The 22,269-nt window shown below is 43.3% G+C and overlaps 2 protein-coding genes across 7 annotated transcripts in view; one reads left to right on the forward strand and one right to left on the reverse strand.

Annotated features, from left to right (window-relative positions):
- LOC110982961 (apolipoprotein(a)-like) overlaps positions 1-1,282 on the forward strand; it is a 40,690-nt gene extending 39,408 nt beyond the window's left edge. For all 5 annotated transcript variants that reach the window (XM_087130018.1, XM_087130019.1, XM_022241816.2 and 2 more), the window contains one exon: positions 79-1,282. In XM_087130018.1, coding sequence (XP_086986144.1) covers positions 79-392 — 314 coding nt within the window. In that variant the 3' untranslated portion in view covers positions 393-1,282. The remainder of the gene's footprint in view (positions 1-78) is intronic.
- Positions 1,283-1,837: 555 nt separating this feature from the next.
- zswim8 (zinc finger SWIM-type containing 8) overlaps positions 1,838-22,269 on the reverse strand; it is a 40,754-nt gene continuing 20,322 nt past the window's right edge. For both annotated transcript variants that reach the window (XM_022236228.2, XM_022236315.2), the window contains exons 4-18: positions 20,545-20,929; positions 19,735-19,937; positions 18,924-19,125; positions 17,456-18,565; positions 15,076-15,216; positions 14,603-14,776; positions 14,193-14,367; positions 13,757-13,986; positions 12,370-12,997; positions 11,343-11,556; positions 10,239-10,340; positions 9,231-9,526; positions 8,519-8,730; positions 6,761-7,691; positions 1,838-6,243 (exon numbers count right to left, since the gene is read on the reverse strand). In XM_022236228.2, the coding sequence (XP_022091920.2) occupies positions 5,825-6,243; positions 6,761-7,691; positions 8,519-8,730; positions 9,231-9,526; positions 10,239-10,340; positions 11,343-11,556; positions 12,370-12,997; positions 13,757-13,986; positions 14,193-14,367; positions 14,603-14,776; positions 15,076-15,216; positions 17,456-18,565; positions 18,924-19,125; positions 19,735-19,937; positions 20,545-20,929 (5,422 nt within the window). In that variant the 3' untranslated portion in view covers positions 1,838-5,824. The remainder of the gene's footprint in view (positions 6,244-6,760; positions 7,692-8,518; positions 8,731-9,230; positions 9,527-10,238; positions 10,341-11,342; positions 11,557-12,369; positions 12,998-13,756; positions 13,987-14,192; positions 14,368-14,602; positions 14,777-15,075; positions 15,217-17,455; positions 18,566-18,923; positions 19,126-19,734; positions 19,938-20,544; positions 20,930-22,269) is intronic.

Consider the following 22,269-nt stretch of genomic DNA (forward strand, 5'->3'; position numbering starts at 1 on the left):
CATATACATGTAATGTACAATTGAACTTGCATTGTTTCACGTAACATCTCCCCTTTCCTCCCCTGCTTTTGTTTCCAGGAGGTGACTACCCACGCCTTCTGCAAGAAGCACGGGTACCCCTCCTCCCCCGCTCCACCTGCAGCAGTCGGCGTGTGTACGGCTACAAGTTGACCAGCCAAATGCTGTGTGCAGGCTACCTGAGCGGTGGCATTGACTCATGCGACGGCGACAGCGGTGGGCCCTTGGTCTGCGAATACGAAGGGGTGTGGCAGATTGTGGGCGTGACCTCGTGGGGGTCGGGCTGTGCCCAGCCCAATGCCCCTGGGGTCTATGCCAGGGTCAACCAGTTCCTGGATTGGATCAATGAGAAGAGGCAGACCAGACAGTGTTAACCTGGTGCATGCACCAAAATCCACAACTCCATCAATTGCCAAGTTTTAGGCATGGCCCAAGTGAAATGACTCTATAGTGGACTAGTTTCCACAAACAATATTGAGATTTGAAGCATTTTGTGGTCATATTTGGTGAACCTATCTTCTTGGTGTTAGTCTGGTATTACACATAAGTTGTTTTAGTAAATTTCTTTCTTTTTGAAATACATCACAGGTAGTGAATGTAACCTTTGTCTATTTTTATGTTCAATGCAGTTTGCTCTTGTGTGCTTTCCTCTTTTTACATATATCACAGAAGTCTATTTATATTTAGAGGAAACTTGTAACCCTTGCTATGTTCAAGGCAAAACCTACGCATTGGAAATACCAGTGCAAACAAAAAAACAGCATTAACTGACCAAGAGACCTCAGCAAGAATTCAGTATGTCTTGTGAGCAAACCTCCATGAGTGGTTAGTAAGTAATGGCTTGTAACATTTTTTAATCTTTAATAGTTACTCCATTATGTGAGATATTATGAAGGATCACTGACAGATTTGTTGAGACTTTCAAAGGAACCCTTGGACTGGACTGTAGGTTGTGTATGAATGACATCACTGTGGCTTCAAATTAGACACAACTCTATGGGAAATGGCTGCAGTCAGTACCATAGATTTGTAATTTGAAGCCGCAGTGAAGTTATTCAGTCGAGGCTGTATTCTGGCCTGATGGAAGGCATTTTCCAATGAAAAAATGGTAAAATTTTGCTTTATTTGCCGAGTTTAGGATTGTTGCAAATTTTTGAAACCTGTTGCATTTTTGATGCCAACTTTTTCTGTAGATAAGTATTGTGGTCACATCCACAGTATCTTTTTTCCAACTTTATAATAAAGTGTGAGACTAGCAATAACAGTTTGTGTTAAGCTCGAGTGTGTAGTGTTTGGTTTGCCTTGGTCAAAGTGTTTATCATTCAGCACAGCGCAGCATGCACCAGCCGCTCGCTGACCTAGTACCTACCTGCATATGTACATGTGCGTACCTGCATACATTGCAAAATCAAGGCGAAGAGCGACCTCACGCGGCCTAAGAAATATGCAAATCAGCTGAACTAGGAACTATTTCATAGGCTGTGCGAGGTCGCTCTTCGCCTTGATTTTGCAATGTATGCAGATATGTACATGCACATACCCAGGTACGTACTAGGTCAGTAAGTGGCTGGTGCGTGCTGTGCTACGACGGTTGATGAACGCCTTGACCAAAGCTAGTGTTTGGTTGGGTTAAGGTTGTTGGGTTTACTCTTTTTTTTATCTTGCCAGTTTAAAAAGGCCCTTGTGAATAAGGGACTAACCCGTTTCATTGCTGGATATTATAGCTGACTGTTTGCCTACAGCATGGCAGCCATGATTATATCCTGCAAAAAGTCACCAGACTTATGAGTCGAAGCAAGAACAGTCACAGCAAAACTAATTGTTCATATAGCAAAAATGGACTTCTCACATTTTTCATTTATTTTTTCTTCATTCGTTTTCTTGAAATGGAGTGTATCAGTTTGTACAGTCACGTGACTAACTGACAAAGATAAATAATAGATTTTTAAAACACAATGTGAAAAACAATGATAAAAATCAAATGCATTATTATGGTGACAGTGGGACTATCTGGGGAAAAAAAAGATGCATCAGGAACCAAAGAACAATGTTAAAAACAAACCCTTTCTGTCACGTCATTTTGTCATAAATATGAACCTAAAGACAGTTTCAGCATTTTGGATTCCCTTACTGTGTGAGACATTTGATTTTGAACAAAAAGGGTAGGAAACAATACAAGTAACATTATATTCGAATACTATGTACACTAAAAATATCAAAAACCTGAGAACTGTAAATTAAACAACTAAAACCAAACAAAGTCTTTAGTAAACAACCATACTTGAGCTTGGTTCCTCTGTGGGCTCCAAATATAAATTGGAAACAGTTATCACTGATTTCATTCAGACTTTTCTTCCTTTAAAAAACGTTATATATCCCTGTCAGGATCCCAAACTCTACATGTACAATATGAGGGGGGAACACTTTATACAAATAACCAATTAAAAATTGTCCCAATTCAACTTTTGAAATCCATCATTAGCTTTGTTTTGCAATATTAAATAACAGCAAAAAAATGATTTCCCTGTAAATAGGACAAAAGGTGACGGGCCGTATGGAATCAGAGAGAAGTATCAAAATTTTGTAGTTTCAATACCTCCAGGTTTTAGATGATAATTTAACAGTTGTCATTAGAACACAAATCCATTAACTTCTGAAGATTAAAAACAACAAAACAGTCCTACATAAAGTACAGGAAAAGGGTTAAAAATCAAATGACTGCTGCATATTCAATACTCAAAAATTAATAAATACCTGATTGGATAGATCACGAGTTCTTGTAATATGCATATCTACTTTCTACAGAATCACTAATTGCTTGCTAATAAGTGATCTAGGAAGGAGAGAAAAAAGGCAACGCCCACTGATGCATATTCATGTTTGCAAAGTTTTCATCTAGAATATTTGCCATCAAGACGCATATTTTGCATTCATGTAATTTGCATTTTTACGACCTACTCAAGTCTTTATGCTAATCTGTTCATAACTTGCGATAGACATACAAATGGAAGCTCCACCCACAACACAGAAACAGCCATTTAAATCCAAGGAAGAAAGATCTAATGAGAAGAAAATGATTCAACAGTCATGTAAATAATGTTAACATCGTAAGACAAAACAGTCTAGATCATTGCACATTAAACAGTAAAACACCAACACAGGTAAAAAGCCATATCCTGTAGTCTTAACATTTACCAGTTAGTAAATTTTTCACATTTGTAAAAACAGTAGCCTAACAATTCCAGTAATGCTTACAAAGTTACCATGTAATTTCTAACGTAAAATCATTCCTCAAATGTGTACAGTTCATTGAAATTCAACAAGTACTTACTAAAATGGGTCATCTTCAGCAACACAGCTGTCTTTGCCATAATCTTTTTATATAGCAGGCATTGGATAATGAAGGACCTTGTCAACTCTGATGCCGTGACTTTATAGTGTGTGTGACTATGGCTAGGGCTAGACACAGCAGCATGCCAATGGCAAAAAAGCAAAAGCAACAGCCCAACATGTTCAATATGGACACAAGCTTTCATGTACTCAAAGCCAACCAGAAACATGGAAGGGCCAATGAACTAAGTCATGTCCGAAGCAGGGTTTTTACGCTACGCCTATGGCCTCTGCCACTGGGTGACCACTGTGCCAATCCACAGCCATAGCAAAAAAAAATGCTGGATTCAAAAATGGTACAACCAATCCATTTCAGCAATATTGTGTTAACATCCACAACTACATGTAACTGCTTTTTCTTACAACATAAAACCAGTTTAATAACATTTAACATTTAGTTATCAAAAGCAGATAAATATATTCTTTTAAGAACATGAATGGGTAGTGAATGATACGAACATAGGGCACACACTGCATACTGGTTACAAAGAAAACATATCTTCATGTTTACCTCTTTGTTGTTGGTGAGTACACCTTTGAATAATACTCAGTCTCACACACATTTTGTTTGTATTGATAGAATGGTATCTTTCATTTTATGTATCACACTGTGGGAGGAATTGCAGTTACCTAGTACCACAGTTTACCAGGTTACAACAGCCATCTTTAACCAGGTCATGACCGGTTACTCTGTGACCACCAAGACAAAAAACAAAAATCACAAAATTCAAAGAAAAACATACTGTCAGCTATAATGACACTACCTATTCTAAGTTGGCTGTAATTCTACTTCTTTGTCACATCACTGACACCTACAATCACATCCACATGTTTCATGTGAACACCACAATCCCATGTCAATCTGAAAAGCTCCGACCATTTGTAAGTGTTCATAAAATCAGCACCTACAGTGCACAGCTCAGCTTCACTAAACACTCAGTATAGCTCATTATCTGAAATCGCAGGCTGAGACCATGATTTAAGGACTTCAGTGTAGAAGCACCCCCTCGCTGGTCGCAAGAAGAGAGGTTAAGACAACATCTGAAAGCAAGATGTATGCTACATGGTGTGTCAGCCCCAAGGGATGTTACTGCTTGGGGGGGAGAATCCTCTAGTACAAGGAGGCGTAAATGTGATCACTGTGTTAATACAGTGAAGTAGTCAAGACGCACTCTGTTCTTGCGGTTAAACGTATCTATTTCATGCAAAATCTTACACATACACAATCTCCAGCATGCAGAAGCAATGTATCAAAGCCTCTGATATGTACCATTATGTACATGTACATGTATCTGCCCAGAGTGGAACTGCACTCTCACTGGCAAAGAGGATAAGGCTTGACGGGAAATGTTTTGACTCGGCTCATTCACATGCCTGGCACACATGCAAAGACCGTACGTATATAGAGTAATTGGTTGTGCATGCTTGCCACGTCTCACACAAAATATGCATGAAACTGTGCATGTGGTGAGTTCCTATCAATAGGCCACAATAAAACACATCTTCTTTTGTTCCTGCTTGGAGTGGATACCTTACGTGCCTAATGGTCCATCCTGGGCTTTCTGTGCTGAAAATGTAGCCAGGCTGTCTGCCTGCAAGTGGCTTTGGTACCATTGCACTGCAAGCTAAGCCCATGTGCAAATAACTCCCTCATCGGTGGCAAAGAGAAAAGCCAGATCAACATCGGGCCAACCCAGCACAGACCATAAGATCCAGATCTGCACACGCTCAGACTGTTCAGACTCTCTCCAGTGTGCATACCATACATGTACTATTTCCCTGGTTGTCATTAGTGAAACAAATTTAAAAACATTTGTCAACGAACATAATTACATGTACAGAAAAAAAAACAGAGACCAAGGAACCCTCACCCGAGGGCACAAACCAAATGTGAAATCTTTCTAAACAGCCTACATCTGACAAGGTCTTCCTACTCTACACGAACATTCCTACTGATGCTTAACTAGTTTACAAATGCTAACATTTTGACATGGAGACAGTTTGCACACATCATTATCATACATTCAATTAAGTACATCATTATTTACAGCCTCAATACCCAAACAAAGACCCCCCAAGACTTTCTCCATATCAAAGTGGGACAGCTAGTCACTTATGATGCTGCAGTTTACAGATATAACAGTTTAAACTTCCTGCGAGTGAATTTGTCAGGAAAAAATCATGAAAACAAATAACCTCTGACATACATATCAAAAAATTGACACATTTTCAGTTAAAAATTAAAACTGAATTGAAATGTATGTACGCATATCACTTCACTTCTAGCACATAAACAATTTGAAATATTTGGGTCATGAAGTTTTGTATATCCAAAGATACTTATGATATGTTCATCTTGTTAGAATTGACATCGTTGTTAAATCTGTGGTTTTAGTAGTTATGACATGGGAGGTTGTCAGTGACTACTAGATGAATGTTCAAACACATTCCCTGGTGACAGTGTGCTTGCTAGCCGAGTCCACAGCTCCCGCTTGCATGGTCGCAACCTGCGCAGTGACTGCAGGAAGTCGTTGAACTGCGCCATGCCACCTGGTGCCATGACAAATGCCTTCTGAGCACTCTGTACCACGGCGATGAAGTCATCATACTCGGGCTGCGTCACATGGTACATACGCTGGTGGATGCACTGGATGTACATCTGAACACACTTCTGGACGATGGGACCCAGGACAGGTGAGCGCAGACTGGCCTGGATGGGAGTGTGATTACTAGAGGCTAGGTAGTGGGCAGCTTCCCAGGCGATGGTGTGTAGAACAAAGGGGCTCACCACAACATTCAGCACACATGCACAGAATTGCTGTAGATAGCTTGAACCTGTAAAACCACAAACATGAATAATAGTTGTCTTTTAAAATGTTTTGAACACAACATAGTATCTAGCCTTTCCACATTTATACTCAGTGGATACATTTAGGCAGTGGGGTTTAGCCAGACGGGACAATACAAGTAACCCTTTCATCACAAAAAAATATGCTTCGGATAATTTGGCCACTTTATGGGTCACCTCTTCGACCATATGTCCATGAAATATTTCCTTACAAAACCGAAAAAGAAATTTTCAGTTGTGTTTGTCGGTCAGATGTCCAAACACAGTATATCATTTCTAAAGATGTAAATTAACATCCCGTATTGTAATAAGACTACCTTTGTGCAAACCTAAGTCCAGTACATTTTGGATGCGAAACACTTTGGTGGCTGTTGACAATCAGTTGTCAAACGTGCTGCTGTGGTAAAACCCAGGGATAAGCTTGACATGCTGTACATCTAGAGAGACTACATCAGTTGACCTAATCTGGCATAAAGGATTAATGATCACGATTGTTTGTTTTACCTAGCCTTTTGGATATCTCCAAGAGCCATTTGATGTCCTCTCCATAGGGCGGATTGGGGGAGAATCTTGCCTGTGTCCTCTCGTCGTGCACCCTCCTTGCCAGTGTGTCAATGGCCAGCATGCCTACCCTGTATGCTGCATCCAAATAGAACAGTCCTGTGTGCTGGTGTGGACCCATGGGCCCAACCACTTGCTGGAGAGGGGGGTTCTGCTGCGGAGAGGCCAGCTGGGCTGCTGCTGACTGCCTGGGATGCACGACGGGCAGCGGGTAACCACCATGGGTAGGGCGGAGGGAAACCCCTGGTTGGGCAGCAGAGGGGGCTGCCTGGGCAGAGAACTGATTTGGAAGGGGTACAGGGACACCCTGGGGAACAGGGTTGGGGGACGAGTAGGGACATGTTGAATAGTAGGGCGGACACTGGTGGACTCCATTCCAATGCACGTTGTGTGAGTTTGGCTGTAATTGTCTGTGGTCTGGGGTCCCATGTCGGCCGTGTGGAAGTGTAGGGTATCCTTGGAATGTTCCAGGCAACCTAGGGAGATATGACGGGTCAACTTGGACATATTCTGGGCAGCTGGGATGATACACCAGCGGTACCTGCACAGCCTGAGGCACCCGGGCCACTCCATAGGGTAACAACAAGGGACTGACTACGGCTGCGTTAGGTGCCACACTCACAGCCACTGAATAAGGTACAATCTGACCACTCTCTGTGGTCGGCGAGCCATTGTTACCGGTGGCCTGGTGGGCATCTGCACCCTCACTGGGCCGGACTCGACGACTGTTAGCTGCTCCCAACATATTGTCATGAAGCCACTCCCACTGGTGGGCAACATTGAAGAGTACGTCTGGATAGACATCGCCTCCTTTGGCCGCACTCTCGACAGCTAGACAAGCATTGGCCAGCATCTGGTAGTCCTGTTCTTTGCACTACCAAACACACACAAAATCTGACTTGTTTAAAATTCTGAATTAGTCAAAAAATGGTTTCCAGACAAGAGCATGCCAATATTACAGTCAGAAGGCACCCCAAGATAGATTTAGTCAGTGTGTGTGTTTGCCACTGTTATGCACTGTTTTATGTATTGATCTTCACTTAGTTTTAGATGACAGATATTAAGAAGCTAGAGAACTCCACACCACTGGAGATATGCTAGGCCTCAATTTTATGGAGATACTACGGTGGAAATGTTTCTTGACAACTAGCAAACTGATATGCTTTACCAGAAAGCTAGCTGGGATCCAATCACAAACAATGTACATTGCATGGCATTCTAGCCATCAATCTGTCTTGGTTAAACAAATCTTTCCTCTACTTCTGTTCTTCTTTTCTGCACTTGGCTTGGGGCTCAACATACATGTATGTGAAGACGTAGACCATGTCCGACATGGATTTTCAGGGCTACGGCTATGGCTATTGTCAGCGCATGTGAACCCCTCTGTGAAAATGAGTCATAAGTTACCACAACCACTTTAGAGTTAAGGACCCCTTAAAGAATCCTGCCCACCACAAAGCAACAGGTATCCTCAATATTTCCATCCACAGAATGTCCACTTTCATCAGAATATCAATTTGAGTGACGGTACCAAACCAAAGAGCCCATTTGCCCTTTTTCAGTACAAAATCAGAATCAAAATAAGCTCTGGTGACTTCTGACTTCATTTTTACAGAGAGGGTCACATGTCCACATCTCTGCAACTGGCACAGGCCTGGACCTCGCTCTAATGTTAGAGTCAAGATTCAGACATGGCCTTACCTGGGTTAGAGCCCTATTGACCTCGGTTGGGTTCAAGGCATGGGCATGCCTTAGGCAGGACAGGGCCAGCTCAGCCGCAGTGCCCACCATGTTGGGATCCAAACCCCTGGAGGCCTTGTCGGCCAATGATGCAGCCTCGGTGGGGGTCAGGTGACCTTCCCAGGTGTCCACCAGCATACTGATGGCTGCACTGCCAATCTCCATAGCTTGACCTGGAGCAGAATTATATATAAAAAATATGGCTTTACACAGCACTGAAAACACGAAGCACAAGTCAGTGTTTGGTATATCTGGTAGTTAAAACATGAAGACTCAGATTTACAGAGATATAAAATTTCTGAGAAAACACCATCTTGTAACCAACTTACTATGCCATCCTGCTACTGTGCCAATGCACAGGGAATGGTTTTTGTTGAACTTTTACGAGTATTATATGTTGTAAGATTGGACTCTCTAAAATTTACGCCATCTACATTCAATTTGAACTACAAATGAGGAAGTGCAGTAAGGTCCAGAATATAGATTTTCAACCTGAAATCCAAAAATCAAACCCCAGATTCAATTCCAAACATTTGTTGTTAGAACTGAGTGAACAATGAGTCTTCTCAACACTGGCCTCATACTTGATGTCTCTGTAATAGGGATGGAACTTCATTCAGCTAGAATGCCTCCAACTACTGGTAGTTCAATCTTCACTAACAATCCTACATACCTGTTATCCAGGATACATGTGAGGAGTAGGTCCTGGATAGCCAGTTAGGGGTAACAGCATTATGCAACCACAACGCATACAGGCCAATCTCAAATGCACACAGGTGTAACCCTCGGTGGGGGCCAGAGTGGTTGGCATTGGCTGCTGGCTGGGTGAAGAGAGAGGTACTGCTGGATCCACCAGCCTTGGTCAGGACTGTCCGAGCCAGTTCAAAGAAGAAATGAGCCGAGGCTTCACTTGGCTGATTGGGGACAGACGGCGACACGTCGCTGCGACCACCTTTCTTGCCTCCCTTCCTGTGGGTGGCAATTGACAATGATGCTGGCATTTGAAACATGGACTATACTAGAATGATAATGTGAGACGTCAGAGACAACAACATTAGTAATTGAAAGCCCCGGTGGTGAATATGGCTTCCACTTACTGGATGGGGTTGAGGAATTCGGATGGAATCCAGCCACCATTTGGTTTAGAAACCAAAATTTGAATTGTTCCAGATAGTAACAAATTTTTATTCAACTGCACCAAATGGAAAAGTGAACGTTTGGTTTTCATAGTTTCCTGAACTACTTCAAATCTTCCAGACTCCTCCAAATCACTAAGGAAACCAATGCCATAATCATGGCACTCCTGGGGCATCAACTGCTGCGTAAGAAAAGATTACATCCTGTAATGTTTGGTACTGTGCCTGCTGCTCATCTAACCTGAACCAGCCAACCAGGCCTGGCAAGCTCGGTAGTTGACTGGTAAGACGTCTGCACAAGAAAGCAAGAGGTCCTGGGTTTGAATCCCACAAAAGTTTCACAAGCCTTCAGGCAAAATATGCAGTGTTTATAATATGTCAATGAAAAGGCAAACTACTCAAAATATAAGAATCAATTGGCTAGGCTCTACCTTCTTTAATCCCCAAATACTTCTTGATGGATTTGGGAAATCACAGAGGACCAAAGATAAAATTACTGGATGTGTTACTTGGTTTTGATGTTTTTCTTTGTAAGAGTTACTGACCTGACTGCTTTGGAATTTGGTGTTGAGCTTCTGGAGTCTGCTCCTTGAGTATCAGATAATGATGAGGGACTGGGCCGTATCCATGGTGAGGAAGGCATCAAGCTTTTTTATCAATGTATGACAAATCAGTGTCAATGCATGTCACTCTTGTAGTAATGCCAAGCATATATTTCTCAAGGCTACTCTGGATTCCATTTACCTCACCAGAGCATTCCATGCACAACAAAAATTGAAAATGCAGTGACATTTGTGGCTGTCCATCAACTGGATAATTTAGCATCTTCCTCCTAACTAGTGTACCAACAACAGTACAATCTGAATGCTTTGTTTCTGGAAAAAAAACAGGCATGCAGACTTTGGGAACTAAAATGTGACCTGTCACCACAAAATGAGCTGAAAGTCAGAATTTTCAAAAACTGAGATATTGGTATTTTTGAATTCAGCAGAAAGAGAGCTTTCCAATGGAATTTACATGGAACACTTAGGGTAGAAGTATAAGGTGACATTGTGGCATTATTCTGGCAGCTCTGCGTCTTTGTTCCCGACATTGTTCCAACATTTCAGGCCAGGCACAAATAATGCGATTGTCAAAACTGCTATGAAAATGACATTTTTAAAAATGTGATTCTGCGAAATATTTGGAATTAAATAGGAGATGGGTCACTCTTTCCAAATATTACAAAACCCCAAAATTGACCTCTACTTCAATATGACTTTGAAACCTCAAAATGGGAAAGAGCGAGATGTGACTTTACTATCAATTTTTCATGACAGATCACAAATGTCTCTAATCTAAAGCGGTCACGACTCTATACAGCACACTACTCACTTGGTTGCCCACTTGGTTTACACTATAATAATAATAATTGAAAATTTATAATGCACCGTTTACAAAAAAATTATCAACGGCGTAGTACAAGTTGACATAAAAAAATAATTGATTTAAGAAATGAAAGGATAAGGATAAATGAATCAGGATAAATGAATGTCACTGCGCTAATACCCACACCACAGTATGGGGATACGTCTGTCCCGCCAACAGGGAGAATAACTGGTGATCCAACAGGAGACAACAAAATAACTACATTCATCAACAGAACTCACCCCTCCACATCTCGGATCTTTGGTCTGGCACCCGATGTCCCCCTCTCAGCCGAGCTACTGGAGCTGATGGAATCACTGGAGTTACCACTACTGCCACTGTCACTGCCTGGCCCATGGTATCGTCCCCAGCCCCCAGGGGGGACACGGCGCCCCATGGTGGGGGAGTTATCACTAGATGTGGTCTCGGGAGCACTGCTGTCAATGGCTGCCATTCCTGAAGAGTGAGTAACATCTTTGCAATATAATACAGATAGCAATACTCAATTTGCCTAAGTTTCTTAAAAAATATGAGCCAGTGATAACGAGCATGTTCCAGTGGGAACTACCGGTAAGCTTAACCATAGTTTGAAGTATGACTACCATGCCATTGCGAACCAAATCAGATAAAATCAGAGAACTTCCCACTTGAGGTGACTCAAATTTGCCCCCCAAAAAGATAAAACATTAAAGCTCAAATTCCCCGACAAGTGCCCTCAGGGTCAAGCAGTGACCCGAAAGGAGGGATTATTCATAGGGTTCTCCCGGTACTTTAGCAACTGCAAAAGATAAAATTCATGGAAATAAAGTATGAGGCAATTTCAACGAAAGTGGTTCAACCCATGTCATGCATGTAAGACTGTACTACAGGTGCACAGAGACAAGGGAAAATTATCTATGCAGGATCTAAATTATGTACAGAACATACAGAAGGAAAGTACGTGAAAGGGAAATCCAATCAATTTGACAAAACTATCTCTTCCACTGGTAACCACCACTGATCTCTATACACTGGATAGGCAGCTCTGCTCTGCAAAAAGAAGAAACTGCACAGCCATCTTAAGCTATTCAATACAATGGCATTTTCCCAAGTGACCAGCTTTAGCGAGGTACATGAATGCACTTTAGTGAATGGACTGAAGTTGGAGGCCATTGTATTGAATATCCTAAGATGGCCTTGACCAGTTACTGCTGAACTGCCTATCAAGTGTAGAGCACTCAGTGGTAACCAACTCCATCCACTTATGATCCGGCACGGTCCACTGCTTACCTTTACTTCTCTTCTGATTTTTGCCAAAGATCCTCCCCCAGTACAAGTAGCTGCTGCTCCGCCCTCCACTAGCCCTAGCCTGGGCCTGCCTCCACTGGTCAATGTCTGGACCCACTGAGATCATGCCTGAACAGGATCCTGGGTCCTCATTCCAACCTGTTGCCACAACATCCGAGGGTGCCCTGTGGGGCTGAGATAGAGATGAAGTTGTTGGCACCATGTGACCTCGTTGCTGCTGAGGTGACGTAGCTGATGGAAAAGAACACTCTGGTGATGTGGACTTGGGCGCACTCAGGTGCTGGATACAACTCGCAATGCTGGGGGTCTCTGGGCTGGTGTTCTGAGGCCGGGAGGTACTGGCATCATCGGGCCGAAGGCCACAGGATGCCACAGCCTGGGTGATGTGGGACACGGCTGGATCACTGGATGACGCTCCCTCTCTGGTTTCATCCTGTGGACTGTGATTTTCAGAGGGCCGCTGATCAGAGGCATCCTGCTGCCCCTCACCCATCATGGAGGATGCGTTGCTACGGTAACCATCTTGAGAGGAACAAGCAGAGGATTGTGGGAAAGGCTGGGAGGATCGTTGAGTCTTTGGTCCTTGCTTGTCCAGCAAAGCATCAAGAATCTAAAAACCAAAGAGTAAAATCATACCAGTTTATAATCTTTTTCCAGAAAAGGCTTTTTTATACTTAACAAAACTGAAAAGGTATTAAATTTTAAGCAAAAATTGCTCTTTATGAGAATGTGCTGTCAAATGCAATTTGAACCTTTGGTCTGAGTGATCCATAATGCGCAAACAAAACTTATCCCTTTTTTCACTTGAGTGCAGATATTTGCTCACCGGATTTGAGCCTCACAAAGTAAGCCCATACAAAAGACCCCAGAAAGCAGAAACAATGCTCAGCAACAGAAAAAGAGCAATAAATTCCTCACTAAAGGGTCTGTGTGAACCATACTCCTCACTAGCCCTTAAAATCCACTGACAGGTTGACAAAGATTTTGCACAGTTGTGGAAGGTCAAGCTTTGGTCACAATTGCTTTACATGTACATGTCTTTTAACATGGTGTTTGACGCTCCTTGAAAGCAACGTACAGTATAAAGAGCACCTAGAATGAGCCACTGGTCTCTTGCAAAGAGCAGGATTTTTGAAGATTCAGGAAGTTTTCAAGCGAAATGCAAGAGGCAGTTAGTGTTCAAGATGAATGTAAAATTTGTTGACTTCATAATGAAGTTGAAAGCAAACAGTTAGCCTGACACAACTCAATAAGTACATGATGCTGCTAAGAAGATCAGAATAGAACACTGTGTGTTATGAAGTTTACAATAATCCTAAATATATCCTAAATAAAGAACTTCTAGTTTGGCTTGCTTTTTTTACTTTACCTTTCGGAGTTTACTCTGGTCATCCTTGTAATGAACTAGCAGCGTAGTGGTCAGCTCGCCTTTTTGCCGCCTGATACCTTCACACAGCAGTGGGTGCTCTGACTCAGACACATTACTCTTGATGGCCAAGGCAGCCACGGCAGCATCAAAGCCCACCTTCTCGTCTGTGGCCAGACGGTCCCGGGCCGAGACGGAACGCATGTGGGAACGACCAAGGGAGGAGGACTGGCCTGAACAAGGTTTGAAAAAAAGAAGGAACTGTGACCGACCGAGCTGAACCCAAGAGCAGTGAACTACATATAGCAGTGCTCTACTCACTGAAATTCTTGATTCATATTCTATTCTGTATGGCAATGTCATACAGTCTACTCAGAGAACACTCTGTGAAATGGCCCATCAATATCAGGAAAAATTGCTGGTGTTTTAAAGACCATACCAGGAAGGCAAAGTGCATCAATTATGAAGAGGGCCAGCAGTGCCGCACTTCTCAGCACAAGGGAGCCCTCATGCAGATCCTTGGCTAACTGGCGAATGGTGGTCAACTCTCTCTGTGTGAGGGGCAAGCGCTTCAGGAGACCCACCAAATCTGATTCCTGATTAGCCAGTTTGACCTTTGAAAAAGAGGATAGGAAAGAAGTAACGTAAGTAAACAAACTACTGGACGAACAAATGATAATTGGAACAGACGTATACAATTACTGCAGGTGTACTGGGCTTGTCAAAAGGCAGGTGGTTCCAGTACCAGAGGACAATGCTCTGTTATGAACCAATTTTGCCTTGTGCAAAAACTCAAAAAGATACGGCCAATCAGGCAAACTGAAAAACAACCCAGCACAAAGTAAGTACCTCCAAGGCCTTTGTAGATGCTGGTTGTCGAGGTAACTCCAATCCAAACATGCCAATCTTGAATGCCAGATGGTGGCAGTCTGGTTGCTCTGATAGCACACTGCAGAGAAATGCCGACTTGCCAAGTGTCATGGTGGACAGTGTGCTCTGTTGGTGGATGTGCTTCTTACGTGCCTGAAAAAGTCACAATAAAGATAGGTTAGAGATAAATGCTTACACCTACATGTAACACAACATCTTGTCCAACTCCCCTGTCCACATTTTGTAACTGTTGCCATGAAAACCAATTTTGTGTAAAACAGCAATTAGATTTGGGGGTTTTCGTACATGTACTTTTTAATAACTCTGTAAATCTCTGATTGCAGGATCCGCTTCAAATACGAGAGACATGGTTTGATTACAAAAGGCATTTCTTGTTAGCCCTACATTGTCCAACATTATTATATTTTATGCCTGCAATAACCTCAGCATACCCGGTTGGACAGGTTACTGGGTGGAGGGTTATTGAGCTCTGGTGGGTTAGCTAGCATCTCCTCTGCCAGCTCAATAGCCAGCTTGCAGGCGTGTCTGGTGTAGCCATGAGCATGGAGAGCCTCCGCCCTAGAAAACATGATCTGTCAAGGGTCAAAGGACAAGGGTTAGATGACAACATGAATCAAGCTTGGTTCACTTTATCAAATAGCATACCTGCCAACCTGTCGTATTCCTTCCCGAGGTCAGGCATCACTACATAATAGATTAGAATTTTAAACGAACTGAGGGGTCATTTAAATACCTTTTAATCTATTGTGTGGTAATGCCTGACCTCAGGAAGGAGTACGACAGGTTGGCAGGTCCGAAATAGGCCTTATTCACAGGGAAGCCACTTTTTCACGTTCACTCAACCTTTCTTATTCAATGTAATCTATCAAATGGTTTGGTGCCAGACTATTTTGGGTTCATGCCTCACTTTTAATAGATTTTCCAAATGTTGATTTAAAAAATGAGATATTAAATCACAAACGTGAAACTATGCATCATCATAAATGAAATTGATTTAATGAACTTTATTTCACTGCATTCATTTCTATTTTTAGGTTCACAAAAATAAAACAGTTAACCTAAAACATGGCCGCCTTGTGCACTCTAGTACACAAGGTTTGTTTAATTAATGATATTTAAAATTTCAGGTTTGTCATGATACTGTACATGTTCATTTTACATGTAGGTTTGTGCCTTTTGACATGCAATTAGAGGTACATGTACATGTACGGTACATGCACAGGTACATGTACGGTACATGCACAGGTACATGTACGGTACATGCACAGGTACATGTACGGTACATGCACAGGTACATGTACAGTACATGCACAGGTACATGTATGGTACATGCACAGGTACATGTACGGTACATGCACAGGTACATGTACGGTACATGCACAGGTACATGTACGGTACATGCACAGGTACATGTACGGTACATGCACAGGTACATGTACGGTACATGCACAGGTACATGTACAGTACATGCACAGGTACATGTACGGTACATGCACAGGTACATGTACAGTACATGCACAGGTACATGTACGGTACATGCACAGGTACATAGTTTGGGAAAACCTGTCCAAATTTGGTTGGATAAGAGTTACAGACCAGCTTCTAGTAAAAAGTGTTATTAAGGTATCACAGTGTTTCAGTTTAAGAAGTACATGTACATGTACACATGTATGTGGTAGACTTGAAATCAAGTTGCTGTATGGGCTGTGATGGCTGTCACTACCTGTCACTGCAATTACTTGCCACATTAGTGCTGTAATTAATCGCCAAGCCTACCACGCCCTCCAGTGTTCACATATGGCTTACTGACCTGTCCCTTTACATAATATTTCCATCACAATGAACGTTTAACGGACACCACACCAAATATCTTCCACAAGCGTTTTTGTTGAATGATGTGAATTATTGCTTCCTTTAAACACCGTACCACATATTGGCAGCAGCTGTCATTTTCCAGCCATTTAAACTTAAAAAATTTTTCACGCTTACTCTCAGAACTACTCCACGATGTGCACAATGCGCTGAACAGTGCACAGTACTCAGAATAGGCAAGGCACTAAATCCACCTTGCACCCTCAATTCTCAGTCTTGCATTTAATAACAGTCTGACTCCGAGTCTGACTCCGAGTCTGACTCCGAGTCTGACTCCAAGTCTGACTCCAAGTCTGACTTGAGTATGAGTCACTGACTTAAATCAACAACACAGGTCAATTTACTGTGTGCCAGTAAATATTCCTATCCTGATATGGAATGCATACATCGGAAGTAGCCAACAGACACTGGCATTCTGTAGTAAGTATCCTTAATTATTTCAGGATTAAATTATTTAATCTATTATTTTTAGCAACACTAAAACTTTATTTATTCAAAACACAATAATTCTGTTGACTAAACATACATGTACACTGTACATGTAATATTGCCTTAATCTGATCTTGAAATGTTTACACCCTCACACTGCTTATAAATGTCTGTGTAATAAGACTCAATGCACAGCCATAAAAACTACTCTTTGTTTCACTGGTTATCTCTAGAGAAAATGGAACGCAGGCCAGTATTTGTATGTTAACAAATGAATACACACTCCATACAGGTTTCTCAAGTTGTTGTGTGGAGACCGGTCAGTTGACTAGCTGTGAATGCTGGAGGGGTCAGTGGACGAGGCACTTCATAGTGCAGTGGGTAGATCAGCCAAGGGAAGAAAACTACAACTATCGTGGCCCACATGACAACTTGGTTTTAAGTCTAAGTAAGTGGTAGTAATGATTCATTTTACAATGCTGGTTTGTGTCATGTGGCATTTCTCCCTACCTCAATTTTGTCCTCTGTCTTCTTGATTCCAGCAAAAGGATTGGGCGTGTCACTCTTTTTCTTTGGTGCTTGCTCCGTCACTTTGGCCTTGGTGTCATAGAAGTACACCTGGTACTCATCTCCTGAATGAGGACGTTCATTCTCTTCACCTTTGACCCCCTGGTTGCTCTGATTCCCAACATCCAATGAGGAGTCTGAATCTGGCTGCAGGCTTTTAGGCGGAGCATCCAGACACACGTCAGCCGAGTCCAATGACTCGCTGCGCTGTAAGTGTTTTAATTTTGCCTTGCGTTTCCCCCCAGCTTTGGTGTTATTCCCATCAACACCGGCAGCAGGTGTTCGCCCTGTGCCTGATTGGCTGGTTCTTAATGGGGTAGTCCCATCCTCAGCACCTTCTTCGATGGGGCAGGTGCATTCATTACCCTGAAAGTCAGAGTCTGTGTCCTCTGATCGACTGGAGCTTAGCACACGTTGGTCGTCCACACCAGAGCTACTACTACTTGAGCTGGATTCAGAGGAGCTCAAACGGTGGAGCTCATTGCTACAGCCCTTTGGAATGTCCCTCAGTTTAGGATCTCCCTCGGTCACAGTGGTAGAGTCTGGTTCCTCCGTCCTTATTGGAGGATTGAGCTGGGGTGGTTTAATCTGTTGGGTGGAATGAGTAGTCCTTTTACAAGAGGGTGATTTCATGGCTTCAACCCTGTCTTTCCGTGGCTCACTGTAAGTCACCCCTTCAATGAAGTAATCCTGCCAGTCCATGAGGCAGGCCTCGATGGCCGGCTTGAATCCCAAGAAACTCTCAATGTCCACCCGTCGTACATTTGTTACGTTGCCCACCGTGTTGGCAAAGTTGGGCCCGCGGCCCTTGCGTACTTTCTCAATGACTTGAAGGTGCCAATTGCGCAATTCCCTCTCAAGTTCCCCTCTCTCTGTGGGTGTGATGGCTGGATTGAGAGCCACCAAACGCCACAGTGACACGATCTCATCACACATGCTGGCACAGGCATGCTGTGCAATGGCGGTGGTGCTGTTACTGTTGGCACGATGACCATGATTTCCGTGATGAGAGTGGAGGGCAGATGTCCTGGTACTGAACCACCACACTACAATCTAAATCACAAGAAGATAAGGATCAATGGCAATCAAGAATTGGCACAAAATTCAAATCTAACTGAAGTATAACAAATCCTGAAAAACGAGCAGCACCAGTCTGATCAACAAGTAAGGAAGCAGCCGATTGTCGAAGAAATTTTGCGTCACTCATCTGTTAAGGATATTTCTTTCACAAGCTTACAGATGGAATGAGCTTACACTGATAATTTCAAGACCCAGAAGCAATGATGCATTTGTAGAGGTCAACCTTCATTATTAAACTTGTTTATAATCTAGGATCTTGTCTGATCAGCATGTAAGACTTTTGTAAGGCCCGAAGGACAAGCCCAAATTAGAGATGCCAGCAGAATGATACCTGATCACAAATGATGCACTCCTCAGTCAGTATCTTGAGGAGAGTGATGGCATTGTTGTCCCTCCTCCGGCACATCTCCTGGACAATGGACAGCAGATTCCAGATGCCTTCAGGCTCCCGACCTCTCAGAGGTCTCAGGAGGTTGGTCCACTCAGCCGCTGCTTGGGGGGCACTCGAGGACAGGTATAAGGAGGTGACATCACTGAGAGAAAGGAGAACCACGAGAAGAAAGCTATCAATTTGCGGCATCTTGGTCAAATATGCTTTTTGTTACCAAATCTGTGCACTGGGTTTGACTTAAACACTGTATTTACTGGTAAAGATAAAAGAAAAATCACTTCAAAGGAATGGATTATCCATGCCATAATCAAATGGTCAGGACATAATACTGTGACTGAAGGCAGCTGGGCCCCCTTTGTAATGTAAACGGGGTGCAGGGATGGCCTTGTGCCCTTTCCAAAATTTGTGAAGGAAGTACAGGCTCTGCAAAGCCTCGTGGGGTGTGCTTTTTATACTGCCATAATCAATGCATGAACACTGTTTACATACTTGCCATAAAACATGTTGGAGAGTTGACCAAGCCACTGTTTAAAGAAATGTCAAATGAGGATTCAAAGAACTATGTTGTAGAACCCAAAGAAATGAGAATATCAGCACTCAGTGTGGACAGTGGGATGAGTGAGTATTTGGATGCAGCAGCAAGGATATTTATCACCAGTTTGTTCAATACCACATATAATAAAGTGTCAATTAATTACAGAAAGTGCGAACAGTAAGTCTGAGGATTCTCTAGAATCATAATGTTGGTTACCTGAATACAATAGGAGTTGGTCCTGTGAATCGTATCAATGTCTTCTTGATGCTCTCGTGCATGACAGCATCATCCAGGAACCATCGTGTCTGCTCAGAGGCCGAGGGGCCTGCCGTGGGGTCCGGAGCCCCACAGACCATGTTGATGGTGTTCGCCTGAGAGGAGAGCAGCTCATCCAATAGACGTTGCGCTGTCGGTAGGATCTGGTAAAAAGTCGGAAACAAAGAAGCTCACATAAACTCTTGAAACCTCTGAACCCTCACAAAGTCTTCAGAATCTACCAGAAGGTTTTTGAGAGATTTGTGCAAGATAGAGGAAGTACATGTTTTTGCCATTGGGTTTCCGTAAAGAAGAGGGTTGGGGAGGATGCAGAAATGTTCTTTGCAGGAATATTTGTACCTTGGGAGCTTGGGTTTAGTGCAGCGAACAAAGTAAATGTAGTGTTAATGGCCATATTCCAAATCTCAGCTTTGTCTCTGGCTTCAGCTTGATCTCTGATTGAGCATGAATGTCCATATTTCTTGTCTGAGTACATGTACATGCAGTTCATTTTTAACCAATGACAAGCTTATCTGTGGTTGATCAGGCCATTCAGAGCAGCACAATTAAACTGTCTTTTAAGCAGTCTATAAGCAGTCTTTTGCAAGCAACAATATTCCTCAATTTTCTTCTGTTATTGTTACAATAGTCAGGTAATCCTTTGCAACTCACACACCTGAATACCAAATGAAGGGAAATTTTTTAATCAATGGCCATTACACTCATTAACCACTTTTACAAAAAACCTTTCTGCAGGTTCCCCATCTTTACCTGCCGGGGCAACTCGCTAATCAGATACTGCGAGAACTTCTGCAGCTGGTCCCGGTGAAGCCGCGACAAGGACTCTGAGACTGGTGCCCTCAGGCAGACCTGGGCCGGGTGCACAATGCGGAATAGGCAGAGCGCCACCACATGGCTGCACCACTTGCTGGCTGAGGCGCAGGTGCAAGAGCAGGATGAGACGCGGCGGCGATCAAAGGTGATGGCCACATTGAAGGTGCCCTGCTGCTGGGCAGCACTTCCCTGGGCCACAGGTGATACCGTGCCGCTCAGATGGAAGCCAATCTGTAAGGCATCTTTCACTGCTCTACTCTTAACCATATGCTCTCCCTTCTGGTACTCATCCGGACTGCCATTGGCCAAGCAGGAATACAATCTGCATCAATGAATATATATAGGCACATAAACTGGCATTAACGAGATAGACAAACAATGAACTAAAACAACAAAAACATAGTAGGCTTAACAGACATAAAATCTAATACGCTACCAGTACTAACCAAATACCACGTTCAAGCACAAGACAAGATATAAGTACATGTATTTATAGAGAGTGATGAAACGCTAAAAAGGCAAGTAATTTTCAGATAAGATACGTGTAGTTAGACTCATGTGAAGACTTACACTGACCAACCATGAATACAATTTTTATAACTTGGCGTGACTTTGAACATGAATTACATTGAAACCAAGCTCTCCACAGACACATTTACCAGGAGCCCCTCTTGGTCCTGCCGTGTCTTCACATTTACGGTACCATGAGCCCCTCTTGGTCCTGCCGTGTCTTCACATTTACGGTACCATGAGCCCCTCTTGGTCCTGCCGTGTCTTCACATTTACGGTACCATGAGCCCCTCTTGGTCCTGCCCATGTCTTCACATTTACGGTACCATGAGCCCCTCTTGGTCCTGCCGTGTCTTCACATTTATGGTACCATGAGCCCCTCTTGGTCCTGCCCATGTCTTCACATTTATGGTACCATGAGCCCCTCTTGGTCCTGCCCATGTCTTCACATTTATGGTACCATGAGCCCCTCTTGGTCCTGCCGTGTCTTCACATTTACGGTACCATGAGCCCCTCTTGGTCCTGCCGTGTCTTCACATTTACGGTACCATGAGCCCCTCTTGGTCCTGCCCATGTCTTCACATTTACGGTACCATGAGCCCCTCTTGGTCCTGCCCATGTCTTCACATTTACGGTACCATGAGCCCCTCTTGGTCCTGCCCATGTCTTCACATTTACAGTACCATGAGCCCCTCTTGGTCCTGCCCATGTCTTCACATTTATGGTACCATGAGCCCCTCTTGGTCCTGCCGTGTCTTCACATTTACGGTACCATGAGCCCCTCTTGGTCCTGCCGTGTCTTCACATTTACGGTACCATGAGCCCCTCTTGGTCCTGCCCATGTCTTCACATTTACGGTACCATGAGCCCCTCTTGGTCCTGCCCATGTCTTCACATTTACCGTACCATGAGCCCCTCTTGGTCCTGCCCATGTCTTCACATTTACAGTACCATGAGGCCCTCTTGGTCCTGCCCATGTCTTCACATTTACGGTACCATGAGCCCCTCTTGGTCCTGCCCATGTCTTCACATTTACGGTACCATGAGCCCCTCTTGGTCCTGCCCATGTCTTCACATTTGCGGTACCATGAGCCCCTCTTGGTCCTGCCCATGTCTTCAAGTTTACAGTACCATGAGCCCCTCTTGGTCCTG

Source organism: Acanthaster planci, linkage group LG19, assembly GCF_054643075.1.
Source record: "Acanthaster planci isolate LZ-2023a linkage group LG19, COTS_SCS, whole genome shotgun sequence".
NCBI lineage: Eukaryota > Metazoa > Echinodermata > Asteroidea > Valvatida > Acanthasteridae > Acanthaster > Acanthaster planci.